At 41.1% G+C, this 27,674-nt stretch overlaps 1 protein-coding gene across 4 annotated transcripts in view; it reads left to right on the forward strand.

Moving 5' to 3' along the window:
- IMMP2L (inner mitochondrial membrane peptidase subunit 2) overlaps positions 1-27,674 on the forward strand; it is a 463,340-nt gene that overhangs the window by 294,067 nt on the left and 141,599 nt on the right. For all 4 annotated transcript variants that reach the window (XM_035127413.3, XM_035127412.3, XM_088652251.1 and 1 more), the window contains exon 4: positions 3,736-3,801. In XM_035127413.3, coding sequence (XP_034983304.1) covers positions 3,736-3,801 — 66 coding nt within the window. The remainder of the gene's footprint in view (positions 1-3,735; positions 3,802-27,674) is intronic.

Here is a 27,674-nt window from a genome sequence, read left to right on the forward strand (position 1 = left end):
CCCCACTCTTGCTCCTGAAGGGACGCAGGTGGCACTGTGGTCTAAACCAGTGGTCCTCAACCTTGGGCCTCCATATGTTTTGAGACTACAATTCCCATCATCCCTGACCACTGGTCCTGCTAGCTAGGGATCATGGGAGCTGTAGGCCATAAACATCTGGAGGCCCAAGGTTGAGGACCACTGGTCTAAACCACTGAGCCTATGGCTTGCCGATCAGAAGGTCGGCGGTTCGAATCCCCGCGACGGGGTGAGCTCCCGTTGCTTGGTCCCCGCTCCTGCCCACCTAGCAGTTCAAAAGCACAGCAAAGTGCAAGTAGATAAATAGGTACTGCTCCGGCGGGAAGGTAAACGGTGTTTCTGTGTGCTGCTCTGGTTCGCCAGAAGCGGCTTAGTCATGCTGGCCACATGACCTGGACGCTGTATGCCGGCTCCCTCAGTCAGTAAAGCAAGATGAGTGCTGCAACCCCAGAGTCGTCCGTGACTGGACCTAACGGTCAGGGGTCCCTCTACTTTTACCTTGCTCCTGAAGGAGCCCAGGGCAGCAAGTTCAGGGACAGAGCCAATTATTGATTACTATTAGTTGTTGTTTTTAAATCTGTGCATCAGTTGCACAGATTAAGCATAACTCACACCTAGAAGGCATGTACTGGGAGGTTCCCATTTTCAACTCATTCATTTGGCAGACTAGAATGTACCAGGATCATAGCAGATGGCATAATCTTAAAGGGTGAATGTTAGAAGAAATCTGGTACCAGACCCTCCTAGAAGAAATTCTGGTACCCAGAAACACAAAACGATATTCTGGTTTGAAGCACTGAAAGCCATTAATGACTGTGGTGAATATTCAGTGTCTTCTTTTGAATATTCAGTGTCTTCTTTTGAAGTCAGTTTCATAGGTGGATAAATATATGTCATTATTAGCAGAAAAGTAATCACTTTCTTGAGAATGTTCTTCCATCAGATTGAGAATGAGGGTTCTTCAAGGTCATTGTGATTATTGCTGAATTGGGGTAAATTGAACTATGAGGTCAGTAGCAACATTAAGATACGTATACACTAATGAAATGAAAGTTGTTTGGAGGGGGCAACTCCGAATAACCTTTAAAACAAAGTGTAAAACTATGGAGGAATTTTTGAAAGTGTACACTTAAAATTTGATGACTGTCTTCATTAGCACAAATGAACTATACATAATGTAGCTTAAAAGCAATTTTGCTAAAAGAGTATAATTTCCAGTAAGATGAAGTGAATAAAATAAATCTGATTTCTTCCTTTTCCTTTATGGCAATATCTGTGCCTGTTGGTAAAGCAACCCATCTTATAGGTGGAAATGGTGGCTGCTGACTCCTGGCAGTGGTGGAAAATTGCACACCCAACCCCCAATTTAACACACACCCAAGTTTCAGCTTTCTTTCACTTACCCTCTACCCTGAAATGTGAGAGCTCCATTCTCATATAAAATGATAGAATTGTAGAGTTGGAAGGGACCCAAGGGCCATCTAGTGATGTAGGGTTGCCATATTTCCTCTTTTTCCAGGACACGTCCTCTTTTTCATGGTTAGAGTCATAGTGATCTATAGTCAAAAGTAGAAGTCAGCAAATGTGCTCTTCAGAACATGGCAACCCCCTGCAATGCAGGAATCCCAGCTAACCTTTCATTCAACTCCACTGTAGGGAAAGACATGTAAACGGTGGGGTCAGGTGGCCATGAAATTAAAAAAAGAAAAGAAAAATCTGTGATAATTTTATGCAGTGTATGCTGGGTAACCCACCAGAGCTGTAATAAGGAAGAACACAATCCATCTGCCTTTGCTGTGTTAAGTAACACCTGCAGTGGGGCAAGACACCATTGTTGTGATTCAAGCCTAAACAAATAGAATCAAACTTCTTGTCAACTTATTATTGGGCAGTTTTATGTTGGTTGCTCATATAAACATTATTTAGTACTGTGTTGGTTAATTCATGAACTTCTTTCACTGTGTGTTAGGAAACTGAATTTTTAGGATAGCCTGGCCACAGAGCGGTTTACTCTTATCAAGATTACTGTAAATGGCTTGAGACTCAAGTATCTGATGGAACACCTTTCATTTTCTTCAGTTGACCAGGCCCTGTGATCTGCAGTGAAGGTCCTTATTGTCTACCTGGTGGGGATGGCTTGCTGCGTAGTGGTGTGAGATAAGGCCTTCCTTAGTGGTGTAGAATTCTCCCCACCCGGAGGCACGGGTGTTTCCTATGAGGATTCTGTTGCCAAGCCAAAACCCATTTCTACATCCTGACCTTCAAACAATTTGTTTAGGTAGTTCCAGATCCTGAATTATGGGGTGTTTTATATTTGCTGTTGTATTTTGTCTGCATTTCATAGAATAGTAGAATTGTAGAGCTGGAAGGGATCCTGAGGCTCATCTAGAGATCATATATGACAGGTGGCCTTGCAAGCTCTGCTTAAAAACCTCCAAGCAATGAGAGACTCTACCACCTCTCAAGGGAGTTTGTTCTACTGTGGAAAAGCTCCTACTGTCAGAAAGTTCTTCCTGTTCTTTATCTGGAATTTCCTCTCTTGTAATATCTGTTCTGTGGTTTTCAATTATTGTTGTATATCCCTCTGAGCTGCCTTGAGATCCTTCTGGATCAGGCATCCCCAAACTGCGGCCCTCCAGATGTTTTGGCCTACAACTCCCATGATCCCTAGCTAACAGGACCAGTGGTTGGGGATGATGGGAATTGTAGTCCAAAACATCTGGAGGGCCGAAGTTTGGGGATGCCTGTTCTGGATGAAGGACAATTTTGAAATTGAACAAATGCAAGCCAAACAAATGCAAATCACAATCAGAAGTGCATTTAAAGGCTCCCTGTTCCTTTAAGTCTGCTTCTGGGTATGTAGGGTGGGTGGATATGGTTTGTGGAAAATGGGCTTGCAGGCTAAATTAAGACCCCTGCTGGACCTCATGTGGCCTACTGGGCAGAGGATCCCCACTGCTGAGTGGGAAAGTAAACACTGGTAAAGCTTGTAATTTGGACTAGCTTGGGTCTTCTAGTTTGAATCTAGGAATGTACTACAAACCACACCTGAGGTGATACTGTTTTCTCCCTATTACTGCTTGTTGAATAGCTAGTAAAGCAAGCTGCTGTGTGAGCACAGCATTACTGCTTTATCTTTTCTCACTGTCAGTTCTGTGTTGATATATACATAAAGATGTATAACTGCTGTCGCCGCCATATCATAGCTGGCCATTTTTATATGGTGTTCCTTCCAGATTGTATGATATTGTCTCAGTAAAAATAATATTTTACATAGGGGAGGATTATGTATGCCAGATGATTTAATTTTTATTTCATTTTCAGTTCATTTTCTGAAATAAATGACCAGCATGAATGTTTATCATGCTGTAACACTGGCATTTAATGGTGAATCCTTCTTTGAATAAATGCATCCATTTTCAATCTATACTGATCACCACTGAATATTCTGTGCATTTATTTTACACCAGCACGAGGGTAAATGACCCTGGCCCATTCATCTATTTTTCTGGCAGTGGTTTTCAACCACAGTGGTCTGAAATGTGAGCAACAGAAGTGACTTCACTTCAGCAAGAGGACGATGACGGATGCACATCAGGCAGAACAGCAAATCATCTGATGACTTAAGCAACCCTCATTTCAAAGCTGATTTTCTTTTCATTTCCTTAAAACAATGAGAACTTTGCTGATTGAATCACCTTTCCCCTCTTTTTGCAGGTCTCCAAGAAACCCAGAGCAGAAGATCATTAAACGAGTGATTGCTCTTGAAGGGGACATTATAAAGTAAGTATGGTATGCCATTGTCTCTGACTCCCTATAAGAATATAATACATTTTCAGTGGAATTTGAGGTGGTAACCCAGGCAACTATGATATCCTGTCATTTTGGGGCTCTATTAACAGGGGTGTCAATGCTATATCTTTTTTTTAATGAGCCACCTCTTTCGGCACCCATTAAAGACTTCAGCTTTTCATAAAGCATTTTAAGTAGATATATTTTCCCAGTGACTGCATTGGATTTTAATTGGCTATATATATGGAATTGTTTGTATATATGAAACTGTGTTTAAACATTTATGCTTTTACTCTGAATTCACTTTGAGATATTATGTGGGAAGTTACTCATAAATGGAATCAAACAAATAAATAGTCCCAAAACCGCTGGAGTTGTACCCAGTTGCAGAAGGTTGACTTATAGCAGGCATGCAGTAAACCGGTGCAGTGCGGTGCGGGGACTCGCTGAGCGGCGCCGGAAATCGTGTCTACACAGCCGCAGAAGCGATTTCTGGTACTGCGGACATTTTGGAAATGGGCAGCCAGCACCAGAAATCGCTTCTGCACAGCTGCAGACATGTGCAGAAGCGATTTCTGATGCTGCGCTGCCCATTTCCAAAATGTCCGTAGCTCCAGAAATCACTTCTGTGCAGCCGCGGACATGCGCAGAAGCCATTTCCGGTGTTCCGGACATGGGCAGTGCGGCAGCAGAAATCGCTTCTGCGCCTGTGCAGCTCATGTCCAGCCCATGGATGATAGTCCATGGGAATCCTCTGGCCCACAGGCAGAAAATGTTGCCAACGCCTGACTTAGAGAATGAATCATTAACAAAGTTGTCATTGATGCTATAAATCCGTGCATTTTGCAATAATTCAGTTCTAAAAATTAATAAGTTCATGTACAATGCAATTCTTCTTGAATTGATTCAATGCTGTTTGGGTTTTGGTTATTAACTGATACATTCATGGACCCAAACAGTACTGAAAAGTATGTTAAGGAAGAGATTTAACAACTTGTATGCATGTTTGTAGCTTCAAATTATTGCATGTATTGGATTTCGGAGATCTTTAATCCGATAAACATTTGTCATTACAATGTGATGGGGAACATGAATGGTTTTAATTAACAGCTAGTGTCTGCAGTTGGCCACCTCTGCAGTGAAACTTAGGTGGGAATGGAATTGTCCATGACTCAGGATGTTTCAAGCACATCATAGCACATAGTGTTGGCTGCTGATGTGACTAAGGGCAGCTAACCACAATCACCAATAGAGTCTCCTGACGTTTTTATGGCTTTGTTTACAGTATTTACAACAGGTCATTAGCACGTAATAATCATCTATCAGAGCCACTCAGTTCAGATCTCTGCTGAGGCCTGCGCTTGCCCCTTCAGCAACCTATAAAACAATGAAGTCTTTTGCCTCGTCTTTCAGCCCTCCTCTTTTCCGCATGTCTCTTATTTGAAAGTAGCTTTATCCATTGTATGTTGAAAGCACATGGCATTTTTTTTTAAAAAAAACAGACTTTTAATATCACTAAAAAAAATCAGGTTAGTTTGCTTTTTCATATTTGCTGAGTACTACAGATAAAGTAAATAACCACATCAAGAAAGTCATTAGTTTCAAATGAAATGTGTCTAGTAATTTTATGGTTTATGTATCAGTTATGATGATGATTTTAGGCCACATGTTAAGGGTGAGTTGGCAGAATCATTTTCTGTCATTTTAATGAGAAATTGGGGGCAATAGGTTCTAAAGCTTAGAAATGGTTCAATGGACTGGCATGAAACTTGACAGTGTAGGAGAAGTAGGTTTGAGGATGGTCCATACCAAATTGGCGGTAGGAAGGATTATTTTGAACAAGTTAAATGTTTGACGAGAGACTTCCACAAGTTGACAGGAGCTGTGTTTCTACCATAGAGCTTTGCTTGAGCAGCTTTGGGGAACAGATTTCTCCATTTGTACCGCATATTCTGGGAAATATTAAGGGGGACAAATAATACGTGCCATTGCTCATGTGTTGTGTAACAAAAAGCCATTTTTGTGGTCAGTCACTTTCGAATTCATTAGGGCAGTGGTTTTCAACCAGTGTGCTGTGGCACCCTGGGGTGTCTTGAAAGATGGTCAGGGGTGTTGCAGGCAACACTGCCCTCCGTCCCTCTTTCCTCCACTCCCTCCTCTGATACCCTCTCACGTCGCTGCCTCCCAAAGGCTTTGCACAGCTGTTTGTTGCAGCAGCCTTGGCTACATGCTCCCCAGGCAAATTGTGTCTCCGGAGCTGGCCAGGGGGTGCTTCCCATGACCCTGTGGGGCAGTGTGAGGAGGAACCTCGCTTTGGGGTAGGGGGAAAGCACAGAGACCAGGGGTGGCAGCTGTGGCTGCCCGGAGGACTCCCAAGGAGAGGGGAGAGGAGAGGAGGCTGAGGGAACACTCAACAAGGGAGGTTGTTCAAAAAGGGGTGAGGGGCTGCCAGCTCTGCAAGCAAGGGGTGACATAACTGGGCTCCTGAGCCCCACAGAGGTGCCACACAAAGAATGTTGTTGGTGAAGGGAGCTGTGGACCCCAAAAGGTTGAAAACCTCTGCATTAAGGTGAGACACCTGGACATTCTTGGTAGGGACTGTGAGAGGATGTCAACTGCAGCAAGGAAGAGGATGAGTGGAATGTTGAGTATCAGGCAAAGAGGGCTGGTTGGGAAATGGCACTTCATAGTTAGAGTGATGGTTTGAGGAACATAAAATGGCACCATCAGTAAAAATGCTAAGGGAGAGGGCAGAAAAACCTAAATTGCGGTGTGCTTTGTCAGCACTGAACACTGACAGACAGTTGGGGGTGGGCAAGAATGGAAAACTATGAGGGAAGGTAATAGAATGGATTGTTCTGAACAAGAACACTTGGACTACAATGTTTGGTTTCAGATCCCAGATTTTCGCCAAGCTGCAGCTTCTGTTACATGGTGACCCAGGTGCACACTTGTGGGTGTTCTGATGCACACACATTTCTTTGCAGACAGGGAGTGTCCCAGTTTTATGTATTAGTCAGAGACTGTTTTGGGTGCTTCTATACTGGGCATATTATAATTGCCCAATCAAGTGTAAACGAAAATAAAATCATATACATACCAGCTCGAATCTAGACCTGGCAATCTCAGTGAAGCTGGTTGGGTGGTGCCTTTTAGATCACAGCAGGGGTGTGGCTTCACATCACACAGTTCCCCCCTGAGCAGGTGGTCTAATCAATTCTCCCTTAGGAACCTTTTTTTGAACAAGCAGAAACGAATGTTCAGCCAGATGCAGGGCAAAATGAGTAGCATTGCAATCAAGTTTCCCTATATACAGCAATTGTCGCAGTGGGGGAAAAAAAAACAAAAAACGTAAAACCTAAATTGCTTTGCACAGTACTTTGGCTAGGAAATCATTAAAGAAATGATACGAATGCAATCTGCTTAACTGATAGTTCTTGGGGGGGGGGCTTAAAATGTCAATTCTGTATAATGTATTAAAAGTAAATGTTGGTACAAGAAAACCTATTGAATCAGTAGAAATTAAATATAGTTGAAGCCCATTTATTCCACATGTGCAACTGAAAGCACAATAATCTATAGTACTGTATCACAAATGCCTGAGTCATGATATGTATGGTGGCAGAACAAAAAAAGTATTATTCTTAAGTGTGAATATGGAGTTTTATTAGCACAGCTTGTTTTTAAACATGTAAGTAGTCTGCTTTAAACAAATGTATTCATTATTCAGATAAGATCTGTATCCTGCCCACCCTTCCAAGGAAGTCAGGCTGGAATTTTAGCCTTACAGAAATCCTGGTTGGTGGCTCACATGTTTCTAGAACAAAATATAGTTGATCCCACACCTAAGGTTTGTGCACACCTAGAGTAAATTGTGTTAGTTTGAGAGAGTCATGTGATTCTGAAGTCTTTTGTGGCAAGTATGCATTCAACACATATACTTTGTTCATTTGAAATAACAACTGTTTCTAGGTGCCCATTATAAAATAACAATTAAAACAAGTTTCTGAATGGTTCACGTTAAAGCAAGACTAATGAGCCTTTTTTGACATTCATCCATATTGTGGTTACGAGGTTAAACAGGAATGAAAATTACTATTATCTTTTCCATTGTTACAGAACTATTGTTGACACTTGGTATTGACAAAATAAATAATGCGATGAAGCCACAATAGGTTTTGTACAGGATAGGTAGCTAGTCATTATACAGGTGAAACTTGGAAAATTAGAATATCGTCGAAAAGTGCATTTATTTCAGTAATGCAACTTAAAAGGTGAAACCAATACTGTATATGAGATAGATGCATGACATGCAAAGCAAGATATGTCAAGCCTTTATTTGTTGTAATTGTAATTATTTGTCGTTAGGCGGGTAAATTATCAATGGAATGTAATTAATGAAATGTAATAGCAATGTTTATTTTTGTATTATTGTAACTATTAGTTTTATTACTGTGGAATTTGAACATTTGTAAGATTTTATATTCATCGTAATGGTTGTAGTTACAGGTAGGTAGCCGTGTTGGTCTGAGTCGAAGCAAAATAAAAAAATTCCTTCAGTAGCACCTTAAAGACCAACTAAGTTTTTATTTTGGTATGAGCTTACGTGTGCATGCACACTTCTGAAGTGTGTATCTGAAGAAGTGTGCATGCACACGAAAGCTCATACCAAAATAAAAACTTAGTTGGTCTTTAAGGTGCTACTGAAGGAATTTTTTTATCTTAATGGTTGGTTCTTTATAGAAAAGTTTTGCATGGTTACTTTTCTTTTCTAAGCCATGGAGATAGGGCAGGCTACTAATACAAAGTGAAACAAGAAATGTTGATGTTCAGTTTTGTCCTAAGCAGCATTTCTGGTGAGTAGGTTTCAATTTTGCATATAGTGAAAAATAAATTACTGCTAAATCTTTCCTTATAACACGAAGGGCAAGTGATACATGCTGAAACAGATTTTAATGGAAGTTTCTATAATTGAAAACCAAAGCGCAGTGACCTACTATTAGAGGCTAATAAGTGATAGGATTTTTCAAAGGATGGAATATATTGGCGAATGAGGCAATCAATGTACAGATTAGACATAGGTGTATGCTAAAAGAAAAGGTGACCTTTTATGAATTTCAGAAAATAGCTTTGCCGTGTGAGGGAGTTAATCAGAATTTCATCACTTACGAAACCATCTTTACAGGTCAGAAGGAAAATACCAGCAAAACTCCAGAAGTGGAATGGAACTTGTAATGAGATTGAACAGAAAGGGGGATCTTAATTTTGGGATCTTATGTTCCACACCTTCAACGTGCTGCCAATGTAATATTGAGATGGGACAAGCATGTAAAAGGGGGTGGGATTTAGGATCTGAAGTGATAAAAATCATTCTAGTGTTTCTAAACCTTCCACAGTTGTTAAAACTTTAATTAAACAGGTTTACAAGGAAAGGAAGAGAGACTAAGTTCATAAACGAGACAGCTATGCTTTGTAAGTGAAGAAGAAAGCTAATTAAAGCGAGCATAGCAGCGTAATATTAATTTTTAAAAGCACTTCTAGCATATTTGTAGTAAATCTTGCCATGGCTACTACATATTTCCTAATGAGTTATTCTACAATTTTAACTTCAGCATATTTGCTGCCAAGTTTCCCCAGCTAGGTAAGAAAATTGTATCCTTAGGCATTATGCTAATATTTATTTCAGCACAATTAACTCTTTGAGCCCTTTGACTAAAGGGAAAGCACAATGCTAAGATGTGGAAATATGTTTGAGTAATAGAATTCTCCAGCTTCTGATAAGAGGGGTATTCGAGGGCACCGCACTGTTCTCTATAGTTTGATGTTTTAGTGTCAGGTACAAGCCAAACTATGTTTTAAACTTAATGTGTAGCATTCAGTTATGTCTCTGTTGTTGTTCTTTTTTCTTTTTTCTTTCCTTTTAATTGCAGGTACAAGAAGGGCCAATTTGTATCAGGATCACATTGCCTGGAGAGGGAAGATTTGCCTCTTCTCTTCCTGGTTGCCATAGGAATAAATATTCCTGCCTCCCACATGGTGCCAATTGGAACGTTCTTATTTACTCACTCCTGTAAATAGGGGGGGGGGCTGTTATTAGGGGTGGGTGGGTTTGTAGCTGGTGAGAGAAGGGATAATCCTCCCCTCTCTGCACATTGTGATCTTTGTATAATCTCTGTTTGCCCAAGCAGAAATGCAAAGCAATTTCCCCTAGTTATGTAGCCTCTGCAGATTCTCTCAGCATAATTCCAGCAGCTTGTTTCTGACAGAGAAAAAAGAAGAAGGAAACGAACCAATTACAAGCAGAAAAGTAGATACCCAGTCTCAGAAGTGCATGTTTGAGGCTTCTATCTCTGTTTTCCTCCTTTATTTCTAACAGAGACCATCTTTTGAATTGACACAAATTGGGCTCTGCCCACTAAGCCACTTGCATGCTGAGACTTAACTTCCCTTCCTCACAGTGAGGATTTCACAGTTTCCCTTACACACACACACACACACACACACACACACCTTATGGTGAGTCATTTTGCAGCTGAAAAACAAAGCTCTGATGGAACATTTGCTGTTCCCTTTGGTAAGGAACATGTTAAAGAGGCATTTGCCTGAGTCTCTGCAGGAGAAACACACAGAAGGTGCTGAAAGAGAGCCTGCGATGGAATTAAGAGTCATGTTGTAGGCTTGGGTGCCATGCTAGCTCTCCCCAGTGCTTTTTTCTAGGAAAAGAGGTGCCGGAACTCACCATGAACGCCTCCCTTGTTCTTTTATGATGGCAATGGCGCCCAGCTGAGAGGTGCCAGTGCTGGAACTGAGTTGCGGCTGGAAACAACAACAACCTGCAAATGGGGCTCTCTGCTCCATATGACTCAGTTTAGAGCTGGGGACACAAGGAAGATCCCTGCTACCGTGTTTTCCCGAAAATAAGACACTGTCTTATATTTATTTTTCCTCAAGAAGACAAACTATGGCTTATTTTCAGGGGATGTCTTATTTTTATTACGTGTCCAGCCTCGCCTCTTCCTTGGCGCCCTCCAGAACTGCGCCTATGTCTTATTTTCAGGGTATGGCTTATATTGCGCAAATGCTTAGAAATCCTGCTATGGCTTATTTTATGGGTTTGTCTTATTTTCAGGGAAACAGGGTAGGTCAGATCCACGGTTCAGCATTATGTTTCCCACAGTCCCCAGGCAGACACATATGAGAAGCCCACAAGCAAGACATAGAGTCAAGAGTTTTCTTCTCTTGTTTCTCCCCAGCAACTCTTCTTCAGAGGCCTATCCTCCTCTGAAACCTTGAAGTTGCATATAACCATCACAATTAGTAGCCATTGCTAGGCTTTTCCCTTAAGTTTAAGAATGCAGAACAAAATTAAGTTCTTGTTTTGCTGTTCAGAATGTGGACTCGTTCCAGTGGCTTTTTTTTTTGTAATCTCCTTATCCAGCAAAGCCAGTATCATTTGAAAGAAGTAAAACCTGTCCTGGCACTATAGACTTTGAAGTAAGTGGCAAATATCAAGCATCTGTAAGTTTCTTTGGACTGAAAGGGCAACATTTGTAAAGTCAATTTTCTGTTTCTCGAGGAGGTGCAGCTTTTGAATTTAAGGAAGTACAAATGTTGAGAGTTCAGAAGAAGGAGGTTTGCACCAAAATCAAAGACTCCATCACAACCTGGAGAGACTTTGCAGTTTACAGTGATTAATGTGGGGTGTGCTTCTGTTAAATAGATGTTGAGTAAACAGTGCCCCTCTTTAGAGCCATTTACTTAAATCATTAGGTGAAGGCAAGGACTCATGACTCTTTGTGTGGTAAATGGTTCTAAATATTACAGTCAAGGCCAGAATTACTCATCATGCAGAAGTTATTTTTAGTATAGTCCTGTGGTGAAGGAATGTGTGCACAGCAGTTTCCCCCCAAAGTCATTACCTTACTTTTTAAATGTTAACTTAAAATGTATTGTGTTTTCTGTGCTTTTAATTTTTTTTTAACAATGCTAAACTGAAAATTTCCCCTGCCCTCCATCCAACCACCATCAGTTAGTGAGAAAAGAATTTGCGTTTGAAGATTATCAAAGGGGAGGGAGATACTTTTGGTGAAATCCTCATGGGTTGGGTGCAGGATCTGCATCATGCATTGACTGACCTTTGAGGCATCTGAGGGGTATTTGTGAGCGTTCTCTCTTTCCTTCCACAAGTCACCTCTGCAGTGGCCTTTACCCTGCAGCCTTCTTGGGTGTCCATGCCTCAATTAAACACCAGGGGAAGACATCATAAGGTGACTCCTTCCATGGGACATTTTCAGATCAGGAAATCTGAGTTTACTGGAAAGGAAAATGTGCATATTACACTCAGCCACCTCTGTACCCACCAAAATTCTAATGAAGTTCTCAAGCACCCTGAGATGGAGGCACAAAAATGGAAGCTTCTTTTGTAGGGGAAGAAAACGTCTTGAAAAACTGAAGGACAGATTTCAGTGCAGCGCTGATCTTTACTGCATTTGATTCTGGCGCAGCGCTATATTTTTAATGTATTGTTTCTCTGCAATACAAAATAGATGCTCTGTGGATAACCTGAGACTAGTAATCAGTAGCCATACAATTAAATAATAATAATTTGCATTGATAGAGGTTTATATTTGAATGGAATGGAACAAGAAATTGATCTTTCTTTGCATCCTACTTGTTTCTGTCTTTGTGTGATAAAGCATTGCTTACCAGACTGGGGACCAATTGTGCAGTTAGACAAACAAAGCATGACAATGTATGTTATAAGAGACCATAGATTTGTTATAAAGAATGCAACAGGAATGATAGCCATAGCTGAATCACTGTTCATTTAATTACACAGAAGGTAACTATGTCACACATTTTACAGCAGTTGACATTTTAAGTACATCCTATAAAGCACATATTGAGTCTATAAAACATGTTTAAATACCCTTACCTCAATCCAGCGGCTCTTGTGCAAACATAGGACACTGTCAGAAAATGTTCAATGCCCATGAAGCATTTCTTGCTCCTGCAATATTTCTGTATGCAAATCAGAACAATGAACAATTCTGGAACATGGCCATTGCTTCCAGTCTCAAGAAAACTGCAGGACTTCTTTATGCATCCCATACATTTCTTCCCCTTTTCTCCCTTTTTTCTTCTCTGCTCTATATCTCAAGCTGCCTTTGAAACTGCATGAGAAAGAACCTGTATAATAGTTTGTGTTGTGCTAAAGGGACTTGCTGGATTGCACTCGCTGTCTTTCATTGTGAGGACAATTACAGCAGTGGCTGTGAACTACTGCTGAATTTAGGCTCTCTTTTTAGATTAAACAAAATGCAGATTGCGAAGCAGGCTTGTTTCAGAGCAAAGGGAAAGCAAATGTAGTTGATGTGACATTCTCAAGTACCTAGAGCTCTTTATCTGACAGGTTGGCAATATTTCAAATTTATAAGCAAATTTGAACAATGTATTTATTTATTTGCATTTTAGGATTGCTACGTTTGGGAATCATAATACTGTTCCTAGCAAGCTGAAAATAGGATTTGTGTCCCTTGTTTGAATTAAATGTTTTCACTTACCCTGAAAATGACTTTTTCCCCCTGCTGAAATTATGTTTGGAAGTCATCTCAAATATAACATAGCCTCTGCTCAAATAGTAAGAGTTATCAGTGAAGAAAACCTTAGATTCACCCTGACACTATTCCTTATGATTGAATTTATTGCTAATGATGTGGTCCCCCAAACAGCTTGCTTCCCCCTAATTTGTGCTTCTGCCATTATGATAAACAATTAGACATGCATGTATGTATTTGCTTTAGTTTGTCTATTCCAAGCATCATCTGGGATGGAGTTTCATAAATGGGGTGCCACCACAAAGAAGCCCATCCTAACCTCTGCTGATCGTAATGTGTAGAGTAATTGGTAACGGGGAAGACCAACCCACAGAACCTCCTTTTTGTTAGCATTCATCTCCAGTTTATTGACCATCATCCAGTCCATTGCTGGCTTCAGACACTGATTCAGCACTTGCACAGCCTATCCTTATTCAGGTGGAATGGAGAGATAAAGATGGGAGTCATCTGTAGGTTGATGGCACCACAACCTAAGACTCCAAATGACCTCCAGTTGTTTCCTACATGTCTTAAATAGCATTAACATTGAACATGTTAATTTTGGTGTAATTAAATCCAACAGCTCTCCTTTTTTATAGGAATTAGCACAGCTGCGTTCATTCCAATAAAGCCAAACCAATTTTTATTCCCAAAAGATTCCTAGTAATCAGTAGCCCTCCTTGGGTGTCTACTGCCAGACATGTGAAGGGGCCCGCGGAAACACACAGGCTAGCTCTGCCTCTTTGATAACGCAATGGGCACTAGCAGTGCTCCTGAGACAACACATAATTGGCTGAGTCTGAAAGGAGCATTATTCACTGCACAAAAAGTTTCCAATGTTAGGATGAGAATCCTGCCAATAAGCATTCTTGTCCTCATGTTGAAAATGCTTTGTGTGATTAAGGTGGCCCCTTCAGACCTTACCAAATGCACGTCCATTTAAAACTGTTTCCAATGCATGCAGCATCATTCAGGAGGCAGAACTAGATCAAAACAATCTCAGATCCTTTTGCGTGTTTGGTAGGAAATGTCTGAAGAGGACTCAGGTTATCATGTCAACAGTTGACATTGTCACATAGGATAGCAGAGATTTGCGGAATAAACTCTAGTACTCTTCTCCATTTGAAACTTGCCCCTAGCGAATATAATAAGGCTCTCTATGCAACAGAAAGAAAGTTTCAATTAATTTCAATTTACTTTAAGATAAGATGCAATGACTGCTTCAGTTAGTGATCTGCATTGATGGAATGCATTGGCTAATAATGACGATTAAGCCAGTAATTATGTTGTAGCTGGCCCAAAATCACATTTCTTTTTCATAACACACTCTTCTTTTCCATCTAGTGCTTTTTATTAGCCTTGATCAGCTCGGGTCTTCCAAGTTCACAGCAAACCCCTGTTCATCAGTGTTTGTGATACCTACAGAGCCCCATTCTCTAAACAAAAGTCTTGTGTGCCAGTAGTTTCTGGCATGACTATTTAAAAGTCAAGGCATTATATATATATATATATATATATATATATATATATATATATATATATATATAATATCAGTCACCACCTTTATGATTTCGGAGGGCTAAAAAAATGGAGCATAGCTATGAAGAGCTCTAGGGAGCACCACAAGCCCAGTAGATAGGAATCATTTGCACATTTCCTAATATGGAAACGAATGGATAACAATCCCTGAACAGCTTTGTTCTCACCTCATTTGCGTTGGTGAGGTATTACAGCCCATTGCTCAGTGCCAAGCACCTTGAGCATAATTCCCATGCCTTTCATAACTTTGCATTTCGCTGCCACCTCTACTGAAGCTTTTGTCCCCGGAGGCTAAAATGCAGAGAGATTCCCTAGAAGCTGAAGCAGATAGAAGTGTGTAAAACTTTGGGGTCCCCCCCCACCCCTGTCATTGAGCATGTTACAATGCAGTTGTTCCTTAGATCTGAACTGTTAAAATACCCATATCACAATTCGTTTGGTAATAATGAAAGTCCTAAGTAATTAGGAAAACAAGTAGATCATTTTGTAGTGATAAGAAAGTACAAGAATGCTGTATCTTGAGTTGTATCAGCTTCACAGTGCAGAATTATTCATATGTAAATGTATCAAAGCACTTAACATTTCAATTACAAGTGAAGATAGTAATGATTTTTGACATCTTATAATTAGCTTTAAATATCAAATAAGAATCCACTCATGAGAGAGAGGCTGGATTTTTTTTCCTTTCTTTGTCCCTTGGGGTAAATACCCTGACATTTTTCTTGTCTGCAGGTGTAATCAAAATGAGAGGAGCTCAAATTAGTCCCAGATTGCCTTTTCTTACCTGTAGAAGACAGGAGCTGTCCCCCCCCCTCACTTACCACAAACTTATTCTTGCATTATATCCTTCTGGACACTAACAGCCCTACAGGATATGTTGGAATCTGATGTGTATACCTTTCCACAAAAAACATGATTAACAGTGGTGTAAGCCCATGGTCATCCTTGAAGCAGTGATTGAAGTCAGGGCCGACCCTATCGTTAGGCGAAATGAGGCAGCAGATGCTGGGACAGTGGTGGCCAGCAGCATCAACCTCCATGGCTGTTCCTCTTAAGGCCCCTGGTCGTTCCCCTCTCTTGGAGGACTATGGTTTGTATACTACATGGTATGCCCTTGCTTGCTGCTTCAGATGGAGGACACCAGTTAGAGGGCAGGAGGGCCATGGCCCCAGATGCAAAATTCGGAGGGGGAGCAATGAGGCATCCCCATGCAGACGCCGGCTTTTGTGGGGCTCCCCACCGCGGCAAAGGCAGCAGAGCTGCCTGCTCGGGGGGTTGCTGCTGCAGCTGCCCTGATGAGCCCCGTTCCTGGCTCCCCATCCTTCCTGCCCACTGCAAGGAGCCTCTGGGCCCCAGAGCCAGGCCTTGCCTTGCCGCTGTGTCACTGGCAGAGGCTGACAACTTCAAAGGCTCCATGCAGGTCAGTGGAGGGCTCTGCCCACCTTCATTGCACTCCTGAGGGCACATTCTGGAGGCCGTGCTGCCCTTCCTTCTCCAGGCTGAGCTGGGCTGTGCAGAGGCCAGCCCCCTCGGTAAATGGCCACCCAGCTCAGCACATCGTGCTCCCTGGATGGTGGTGGGAGCAGCCCAGACCTACGATGAGTGGGCACAGATGGAGGGAGGTGGGCAAGGGTGAATCCAAGTTTATGTGTAGTGAGGAATGACTTAGGAAAACAATCCATTTATACCCAGGGGCTGCTCCGCACACAACAGGAGCCCTATAATGCAACATTATTATAATGAGAAAAGTAGCAAGAGCTTGCTTTTTTTGATCATTTTTCTAATTGCATGCTACAATGAACTGAATTTATTGTAGAGTAAAATCAAAGAAGAATTACAAACTGACTGGTCTGGCATGTTTGAGTCAGAAATATTTAGATTAAGCTGCTACAGTTTCAAATACAGTTACAATCAGCCGTGTGCTACTTTTTATCAATTTGTTAATGAATAGTTTGTCTCTAATGATGAGTGGATCATTGTCATAAGCCAAATTTAATACAAAGTTGCTGAATACTTGACGGATTTTTAAAAGGTATTCTTGTTGAGGTTTATTATTTAAAGTTTGCTACAGATCATTCTGATAAATTCCTGGCTCTTTCAAATATCACCCCAGAGTCTGTTTTTGAGGGTTCATTGGTAGCTCCCGGACATATAAACTAGCTGAAGCAGACTTGGGCCATGTTTTTATTTTTAAATATTTTTTATACAGTCAATGAATCATTGTATTGTCTTGCCAGGAAAGTGCATTTGTATGATTTCTAGGGCAGTTTGGCCTTGAGTGATTCTAATTTAGATTTACGATGACTTTCGTTTAAAAAGAAATAAAGAAGGCAGCCTCATTTCACTTTCATGTTTTATTTGGGCAGTCTCCCTATAATTGTTACAGGCCTTTCTGGTTGAATCTACACACATATAAAAAAAAAAACGCTGTGAAAATGCTTTTTAAAAAAACGTTTTGAAAAATACATTGAATTCGGCATAGCTCACTGTAGCCATGTACAGTAGTGTCACGTTTGTATATTGCACTTTACAACACATTTAAAACGTTTTAAATGCAGATGTATACTTGAGTCCCTCTGTTCCATCCAGATCCATAGTTTGACAGCTGCAGATAGAGGAGGAGGGAGAAGGAGCAGAGGCAGTGCTGGAAGGCTGGCACTCAGGTGTGGAGGGTGTAGGTCCTCCCCTGGTGACTATAGATGGCTGGAGGAGGAAGTGGCTCTGCCAGCTCTCCATTGCCCCTTCTGTCAAGTGTAGAGCCTCATGGGGAAGAGAAGGACTGCCAGACAGGGTGGCTGACTAGGAGAACCTGGAGCTGGAGGCAGGATATAGTTCCATCTGCCCCACCACTCCATTTGCTGCTGCCCTCTTCCCATTATTCACGGGTTTCAGCAAGGAGATCCTGACTTGGAAGAAGTCAGAGTTCTCTGCTGTGTCTGAAGTAGGGATTTCAGCAAGGCCTTTGACAAGGTGCCCCATGATATTCTTGTAAAGAAGCTGGTAAAATGTGGGCTAGACAATGCTCCCATTCAGTGGATTTGTAACAGGCTGACTGACCGAACCCAAAGGGTGCTCATCAATGGCTCCTCTTCATCCAGGAGAGAAGTGACTAGTGGGGTGCCACAGGGTTCTGTCTTGGGCCCAGTCTTATTCAACATCTTTATCAATGACTTGGATGATGGGCTTGAGGGCATCCTGAGCAAGTTTGCAGATGACACCAAATTGGGAGGGGTGGCTAATACCCCAGAGGACAGGATCACACTTCAAAATGACCTTAACAGATTAGACAACTGGGCCAAAGCAAACAAGATGAATTTTAACAAGGAGAAATGTAAAGTACTACACTTGGGCAAAATGAAAAATGAAAGGCACAAATACAGGATGGGTGATACCTGGCTTGAGAGCAGTATACGTGAAAATGATCTAGGAGTCTTAGTAGACCACAAACTTGACATGAGTCAACAGTGTGATGCAGCAGCTAAAAAAAAGCCAATGCAATTCTGGGCTGCATCAATAGGAGTATAGCATCTAGATCAAGGGAATTAATAGTACCACTGTATGATAGTACCACTCTGGTCAGACCTCACCTGGAATACTGTGTCCAGTTCTGGGCACCACAGTTCAAGGAGGATACTGACAAGCTGGAGGGCAACCAAAATGGTCCAAGGCCTGGAAACAATGTCTTATGAGAAACGGCTTAGGGAGCTGGGTATGTTTAGCCTGGAGAAGAGAAGGTTAAGGGGTGATATGATAGTCATGTTCAAATATATAAAAGGATGTCATATAGAAGAGGGTGGAAGGTTGTTTTCTGCTGCTCCAGAGAAGCGGACACAGAGCAATGGATTCAAGCTACAAGAAAGAAGATCCCACCTAAACATTAGGAAGAACGCTTTGATGGTGTTTCCTGCTTGGCAGGGGGTTGGACTGGATTGCCCTTGTGGTCTCGTCCAACTCTATGATTCTATGATTCTAGGGAGTTCTGGCATTGTGCCAGTTAACAAGACAGGATAATAAGCCAGGATCACTCACCACCGAAGCCACCACCATGGCAGGAGGAAAGCAGTGGGGTGAGGCAGGTGCATGACTATGGTGGTCATCTAAAGCTTCATAAAGCAAGACTTCTAGGAAACCATGGATGTTCCGAGACAGCCAATATGTAAAATGCATTCTGAACACTTAACTGAAAAACACGTGACTGTGTGAGAACAAATCCAGGAATATGAATGTATACGCTTCATATCTTGACTTAATAGCCTGATACATTTCATTTCAATGTGAATGTTGTCCAACTGATTGCTTCTTAAAAATACAAAGCGAGGAATGCCTCATTCAACCCATTTTGTTAATTACAAACTTCTTTTCTTCTTCTTTTTGCTAACGTGGCTACTTATAGCAAGCAACTAGTCATGTTAAGCTTTATTTATATGGAGGGGCTTAGTGAATTAAGGCAGGTGGGAGGAGTGATATTTATGGCAATGAATTTGAATTATTTTCATTATATAGTTGTATAAACCTGCGCTCTCATGGATGGTGGTGCTGCACCAATTTTTGTTTTAAAGAATGTTTTGAACTGTTCAGGTCACAAAAAGAGATTAAACAAGGCAACAGATTAGCTTTTCCCCTATTCATTTCTGCTGTGTCCATGTTGTCACAAATGAAGAGGTGAGGTAAGAAAACAGCTGAGAACTCATTCAAACTCCTGGTGTACTTTAGCTTACTTTACTTTTGTACTTCCTACAAAACCATTCCAACCCTAGATCCATCCTTGCTATGCACAACGCTTGGGCAATTCTTTTTTACTTAAGCAGGCCCATGTAACTACCCAGACATGAATTACTAGAAGGTATATAATCTGTGAATATATACAAGTGGATAAGCAGCCTTCAGGTCTTGTTTCGGCTTTTTGCTCTGAGCACAAAGGAAGCTGAGAATTCGGATCACTTGAAGGAAATAATAATAATCCCTGCAGATTTAGGAGGATAAGCAGGTGCTTTTGGATAGGTCTTAAGGTGGCCAAAGGTATATTTCCTGAAACAACATTTGTCGTCTTGAACAATTAACCTGGAGTGGTTTCTTAGTTAAATGCTCCATTTTATCATTACACACATAATATTCCCCTTGATTTTTAGAACCAGATCCATTCTTTGGTAATGTACTTTTGGGGGAATGAATAATAAGGCACTACAACTGAGTGCTTTTAAGTAAATTGTAATTAATTGCATGTGCAAATGCATCGACGAGGCTTGGCTTTGCAATTAGATAACTAATTGCATTGAAAATGGCATTGCATGCTTAAATAGAGTTTGGGGGCTTCCAGCCCATCCAGTTCATTCTTGCATGGCATTTAAGTGTGTGATTGGTGCTTTGCTGTTTGTTATCGCTTGCCAAATGTTAAAAAAACAAATGCATGGCCAATTAAGCATATAGTTTATGTTTGAAACCCTTGCGTTGCTGATAAATTTAAAGAGGGCTTTGCCACTTCTGTAAAAACAACAACAACCAAGAAAAAACAACAACCCTCCAGTCTAATGTCATAGAAACTAGTGTAAGTAGATTCTCACAATGGTATCGTGATCAATAGTTTCCCTGTCCTTCTCTTCACTATACCTGACATCCCATTTGGTAGCACTGCTTTGTTCTTGTATGATATAACGTAAAGGCTTCTTCTCTAGTAGAGGTTTGACACCAGCAGTTAAATTCGGCATGACAAATCTGTGTTGTTGTGGTAACTCTTCTACAAATGATATGCTTGAGATATATATTGCTCATCTCTGCGTTTATTCTTTGTCTGCTCTTGCAGCAGTGTCTTAGTCTCTGATTTATTGGATAGTGGTTTACAGTAGCATCACCTTGACCTGCACTTACAGCTCTTTTTTTATTATCAATCCTTGAAATACAAATGGTTCCTAGAGGTGAACAAAGCATGTGTTTCCGTGAGTATTATTTCCTGCCCTCCAATGGCACTGTTTGTTTTTTTGTTTGTTCTCAGCATTTGTTGTCTACTTTCCCCCCAGTGATCTTCAAGGTGGTGAACAAATATACACAAATTATGACTGGAAATCAAAATAATCAAGATAACACCACACCAAAACAGCATAGGTGTTGAATGTTAAACTTGAAACTGAGAGGCAGCAACCAGGATGCGGTTCCTAAAAGAAAAACTAAACTAAAATGCAAAGCACACATCCTTTGGTGTCATGTTCCAGGATCTCAGTGGCAACGCGGAAAAAGTCCTGCCCTTCATTGTCCACTGAGGGCTCATCTAGACTTCCAATTCTCCTGCCGCTTCCCTCTGGGAAAGCCCGATATTTACTGCAAAATTGGACCAAATGTCAGTTGGGTTTGCAGTGGGTTGACGGTTGCTCTGATTCAGTGCTATAGAGAGGGTTTTCCTAGGGAAACTGGTGCAGCAAACAGAGAAGTGCTCATCCCTGTCCTTTGAAAGCATGGGACAAGTGGAAAATGGGTAGGATCCATGCTTTCTAAGCATGGGACCAGGGCCAGATTTAGGTTTGATGAGGCCCTAAGCTACTGAAGGTAATGGGGCCCTTTATATGTCCAGCTGTCCTTTGTCAACAACAAATTGTCACTGTTTTTTTGTGTTGAATATATGCTATATGGTAATTTGTGGACCTAATAGGTATCTAAAGCCATTTGCACATGTTGCCATTCAACCAGTCCATGCAGAATGTAAGCGCCCTCTATATAGAAATGAGCAAACCAGTGATATTTTTAGGGAGCAGGCAAGCAGGCGGGGCCCATTACTTACATCATAGGAGCCTACACAACACAAAACACTGTTGTTGTATGTAGTTGTATGTTTTATTTTATTTGGTTTTTAACTTATATTTTGGAAATGTACATCCAGGTTTATCCCTTTTTTTGGGGGGGGGTCCCCAAGAGAGTGGGGCCCTAAGCTATAGCTTGTTTGGCTTATATGTAAATCTGGCACTGCATGGGACAAGCAGAAGCCTGGACGAACCCACAGTTAGTAGGTGTGGGGAAGCTGGCCAAGAGCTTCTGGAAAAGATGGTGGAACAAGGGTGCACATGCAAAGGAAGATGCCCCCTTTTTGTCCATACAAGAGAATCCAGAAAACCACTAATTGGGAGGGGGGATTTACATGACTGTTCACCTGAGGACATGGGGTGGGGAGTATGCAATGGATGATCTCCTTCTCACTCCCCATTCAAGACAAGAGAAGATTAAAGGATAAAAAGAGATACCAGCACTTAATGGCTACTGTCTTGGAGGCGTGAGGACGGGGACTGAGACTTGTTCACCAGCAGGTATAATAATTCTTATAAAACGAGACAGGCTGATTTCTAATCAGTCTATTTGGTTGAAAATAAATGGTAGGGAGGAGAAAGACCATTAAGCAATGGGTCCCGTCTCTTCAAGAGGGAACAGTTGCCGAAAACATTCCTCTTTTGGCTGATGTTTCTCTTATATTCTGTAGCACATTCAGCCTATGCAGCACTTTACCGGACTGAATTGTTTTTGCTGAAAGCTTGCTACATTTTTTTTCTTTTTTTAAGTTTAATTAGGAAGCTGATCCTTTGATCAGTTTCCAGAATAATATCCATTTGCTTCCCTTTTGCTTTCTTAAGCAGTTACAATTAGAGCACATTACCGTTGATAAAATTGCTTGCAATCTCCGGCACGAAGCCAGAAAACATACCCCCATGGGGCTACTCATGAGTAAATGGTTCAGAATTATAGCTTTAATAGCTATTTGTAAAAGTGGTTTGATTTAGAATGCTAGCATCCTCTTTGTAAAGCGAATCCTCAAAACAAGACAATCTAAAATGTCACTGTTGGATTGGATTCGGAAAAGTGTGAGCAGCAATTTGCTCCTGCAACACAGCTTTACCATTTTCCCCTCCAAAGAAACTGAATAGATCTCCTCCCAACTTCAAAAAGCTGTTTCTGAGGGTCAGGGGAATGGCATATGGAACTGCAGGAGGAGACAAGAATTGGAAGAAATTTGGGTGGAGGCAGTTTTGGTAAGTGAAAGTGTCTTCCAATCATTCAAGAGATCCTTTGATCCCAAACATTGTAATTTTGGTTGCTTTTCCCAGTTCTGACATGCTGGATTATTATAATTAATGCTACATACTAAGTAGTTGCTTTGGGATGCCTTTGAGTGAAACATACATTATCTTGCAGTCCTCAAAGCTATCCTGCAAATTCCAACATTTCCTGTTAAGTAGTCTTTTGTTGAGAATACTGGAGGATGCTTATACTTTAAGGCAGTTGACATATTGAGAAGTGATAATAACAAATAATAACTGAAAATGTTGGTGGATCTGTGTATGCACTTGCAGTGGGGTTTTTCTTTCTTTCTTTCTTTTTGCTAAACATAGTTTCTAGGTCATGCTGCATCCACTTTAGTCATTACATGTGAAGCTTGCAAGAATTCTATGTTCTTACCCCACCAACAGTAGGTTCCCCCAGAAAATCTATCTGCATACTTTTCATTTTTGCTGGTACCATCTTCAATATTATTTAAAGTTCACTTCCTTTAGAAGTCTGTAATCTTTTCTATGCACCTTTTCGCCTGTCGGCCTGGTACATGATGGGATTTGCAATTAAGGCCCGGTAAACAAGCCAGCATTCTCAGGATTCTTACATTATGCTAGGTAGTACTGAATATTGCTAGAGGGTCCCACAAGTTGGAAATGGCCATGGAAAAGTCCCTCTCACACATCCTGCCAATCTTAGCACCCACCCATGTTGAGAGACAGAGAAGGGCCTCCCCATCTGATCTCAGAGTGCAGGCAGAATGATATGGGTGGAGGTGGTCCTTGATCGAAGTCATCACTGCAGAAGTTGTATGCAGCTACAATAATGGCATTGTGCAAATACTGGCACATATTTACGATTTTGTAATGCAGGGGTGCTTGGAGTTTTCAACACACACTCTTCCGCACTTCACAAAAACATTCGCCACTCATTTCCACTTTGCATTTGCATTGTGTGTCGACTCAATTCATTTAAGGATGCTTCTCCATCACTTCACTTGTGCAAGATGGCTACATGTTCGTATGCCTCATCAATTCATTTTCATCCGTATTTCACCAGTTGGTGTTCTGTTTGAATAGAAGCACTCATTTCAAAGGACTTGTATTGTTCCCTTCTTCATCTAATTTATAAAATCTGGATTGTGAGTAAGAATGACTAGTCTGTCACTTGAGTAGTGCAGTGTTGCTGCATGTTGATATGTCTCCTTGAAATCATTCCCATCAACACTTTGCAAGAGGATAGGCTGTGCAAAAAGAAGCGTTTTTTAAATGCTTATTAGACTCCTAAAAATCCACGCGCAGGTAACTGCCAGAGCTGCAGGTTCCATTGATTGAATGAGGCCCTGACTAACAAAAGTTTTTTTTTAATGTATTCTTAGTTGATACTGCAGCGCAGAACAAGGCACATGGCAACAGAACAGTTTAAAAACAGAACAAATTAGAATTACTGTATACTACTGCAAGAATGTCTGCAGAGGACAAAGAAGAGATTTCGGGTCTTTTATGCTTCTTCCATTTCATCACTATCATTCAGCAGCTTGTCTTTTATGCTACAGTGATTTTTACTTCAGTGTTTTGGACATATGTAGCGAGGGGAAGGGGGGGGCAGCTTTGGTTCTCCCTGGTTTATAATCTGTGTTTGTATGCATTTTGCTCTGTCTTCTTTCTTTCATTTTCAGGATATGAGTCACATTGATTAAATGGATGTAAAAGTTATGTGAAACTGAGTGCGTGAAAAAGTGTGTGTGTGTGTGTGTGTGTGTGTGAGAGAGAGAGAGAGAGAGAGAGAGAGAGAGAGAGAGAGAGAGAGAGAGAGAGAGAGGAGGGGGCAGTAAATAGTCCCACCTCTCATTTTTAGAACATTTACAAATTGTATTTTTTTCATATTCATATTTATTGTTTTTCCATATACAAAACAAAACATCCAAAGGAAGGTATCACAAAAATTCGAAAAATATTTAAACAAGTCTGTACACATATTTGTCTTAATAATACATTCCAATATATACAAATGTTCTGCCGAACCTGACTTCCTTCCTTCCTCTCCTTGGTTTTCCATTTTCTTCTCAACTTTTATGCGCTTTCTTCCTTTTATCCCTGTCTTTTCTCTCAAGTAGTTCTTATTATTTTTTGAGACATGGCTTTCTGTCTTTTATGTTGCAGTTTTCATGTTAATCCTACTAGTGTTTTCACATTTTTACAATGTTCCTTTAAGTAATCTACGAATTTGTTCCATTCCTTTTGGAACCTCTGATCTTTTTGTTCCCTTATTCTTCCCATCAACCTTGCCAATTCTGAATATTCCGTCAGTTTAACCCTCCACTCATCTACTGTTGGAATTTCTGTTGTTTTCCACCGTTGGGCTAGTACCATTCTGGCAGCAGTGGTGGCGCACATGAATAACCTTTGACCATTTTTCTTAATTTCACTTCCCATCAGCCCCAACAGAAAGGCCTCTGTTTTTTCGGGAAGGTATATTTTAACATTCTTTTTGAGCCAGCCTGCAGGACATGGTGCCACCACACTGTGTCCTCCATGGCTGCAGGGGGGGTAGTGGCACAGGTCCCTATGCGTCCAGTCACAGCAGCAAACCATTCCCATACTACTACTGTATTCATAATACTTAATTAATCCAGTAATGATTTGCTGCCCTTTCATGACACCCCAGATCTGCTGCCTGAGGCAGCTGCCACACACTGCCAAAGGTAGGCCTGGCCCAAATATATATATTCCCATTGTTTGCATCCATTCTTGTAAATAAAGTGCATTCTAATTTGAGGTAGGGCTTTATCGGTGGGAAATTTCTATGGGTCTCAGCATATGCCCCCACTCCATTCAACGCAAAGTTATGTCACAGCTGAGAACGCAGTGTGATTTACAGCTTCTGGCTTTTTGCTACTTCTGCTGTTATCTTTTCTTTGTCTAATAAGACACTTTGGTATAGAAAACTCCAAAGCTTGCCTGGACACAATGAAACAGAGCACACAAACACCACCTTCAGACTATTACTTAGGGATTATATCCCTTCACAATTGCACGGACCATCAGTTAATTTGGCAATACTATCTTTTGCATAGCGGCTGAACATTGTCTCTAATGAAAGTATTAACATTGCCACTCCACAATTTTAAGGTTTTCCTCCAGTAACTGTAACTACATTTTAAGTTCCACAGTTCTTGCGTTTAATAACTCCATCTCTCTTTCTTTTATTCTTTTCTCACCATCTCTTGCTTTTTTTGTATATTGCCAGTATTCAGTGTACTACTTGAGTTAAACCCTGTTCATAGGTGACTTTAGTACTTCCATTTACAAAATTTGCTGCTTGAGAGCCACCTTCCAATTATCCATTTCAGTTCTTGCTGGAAAGGATAAGCATGTTTGCAAGGGGAAAGTCACATAAAAGTCACTAAAATGTAATGAATTGTCCTCTAAAGAACCTAAATTGGTTTGGGCTTCATCATGGTATCTCTCCTGGTTCACCAGCTTAGTATTCATGGTAACCACTGATCCTTGAAGGTTACTGAGTCTGTCCTAGATTTTATGGGTATTCAGACTAATCTACTCAAGTATCTCTCAGTTTGCAAGTGTGTTGACTCTTACCAAATGGTTTTTACAATTGGATGCAAACTTTGAGTCATCAAACCCAAAAGAGTCACTGTTCATTTCTGCCAGCTACGAAACCCAAAAGAGTCACTGTTAATTTCTGCCAGCTACAAATTACTTGTCCGATAAAATGATCCTGTAATGCTTTTCAAGATACTCAGAATCACAGCCTGGAGAAAATGACTTTTCAAAGTGCATTGTGTACTGATGATTCCTCATGTTGTTGTTTAGTCATTTAGTCGTGTCCAACTCTTAGTGACCTCATGGACCAGAGCATTCCAGGCACTCCTGTCTTGCACTGCCTCCCACAGTTTGGTCAAACTCATGTTCGTAGCTTCGAGAACACTGTCCAACCATCTTGTCCTCTGACGTCCCCTTCTCCTAGTGCCCTCAATCTTTGCCAACATCAGGGTCTTTTCCAGGGAGTCTTCTCTTCTCATGAGGTGGCCAAAGTATTGGAGCCTCAGCTTCAGGATCTGTCCTTCAGGATCCCTCATGGGCTCTTGCTATTAGACAAGAGCAAGAGCAAGAGGGTACCACAAGAGGCCATTGTACAATAGACATCATGTTGGGACCTCAAGGAAGAAGCTGAACTCAGAAGTGTGATTCCCTAAGTTTATGATTTTATAGATTGGAACCAAACCTTTGAATTGAGCCTGGAACAATATATGAATGTGGATAGTCAGGCTGAGATGGTGTGTGAAATTTTCCTACCATGTTTGTTTAAATCAGGGGTACTCAAACCTTTTTATTCCGACTGCCCACTAATGCATCTTTCTTGATGGTAAAATTTCCTCACCACATATTTTACAAGTAGTTCTGTGCACAACCATGCATCGTGCAAGATTTTATATATAAACATATGTTAGAATGGATTTCCAACTACCATATATTCCGGCGTTTAAGACGACTGGGCATATAAGACGGCCCCCAACTTTTCCACTTAAAATATAGAGTTTGGGATATACCTGCTGTATAAGAAATATGACCCGGCGTATAAGACGACCCCCGACTTTTGAGGAGATTTTCCTGGGTTAAAAAGTAGTCTTATACACAGGAATAACAGTATTTTGGCAGAAACCCTCCCCCATTGCCCTGCGCA

Source organism: Zootoca vivipara, chromosome 9 (assembly GCF_965207765.1).
Source record: "Zootoca vivipara chromosome 9, rZooViv2.hap1.1, whole genome shotgun sequence".
Classification (NCBI taxonomy): Eukaryota; Metazoa; Chordata; class Lepidosauria; order Squamata; family Lacertidae; genus Zootoca; species Zootoca vivipara.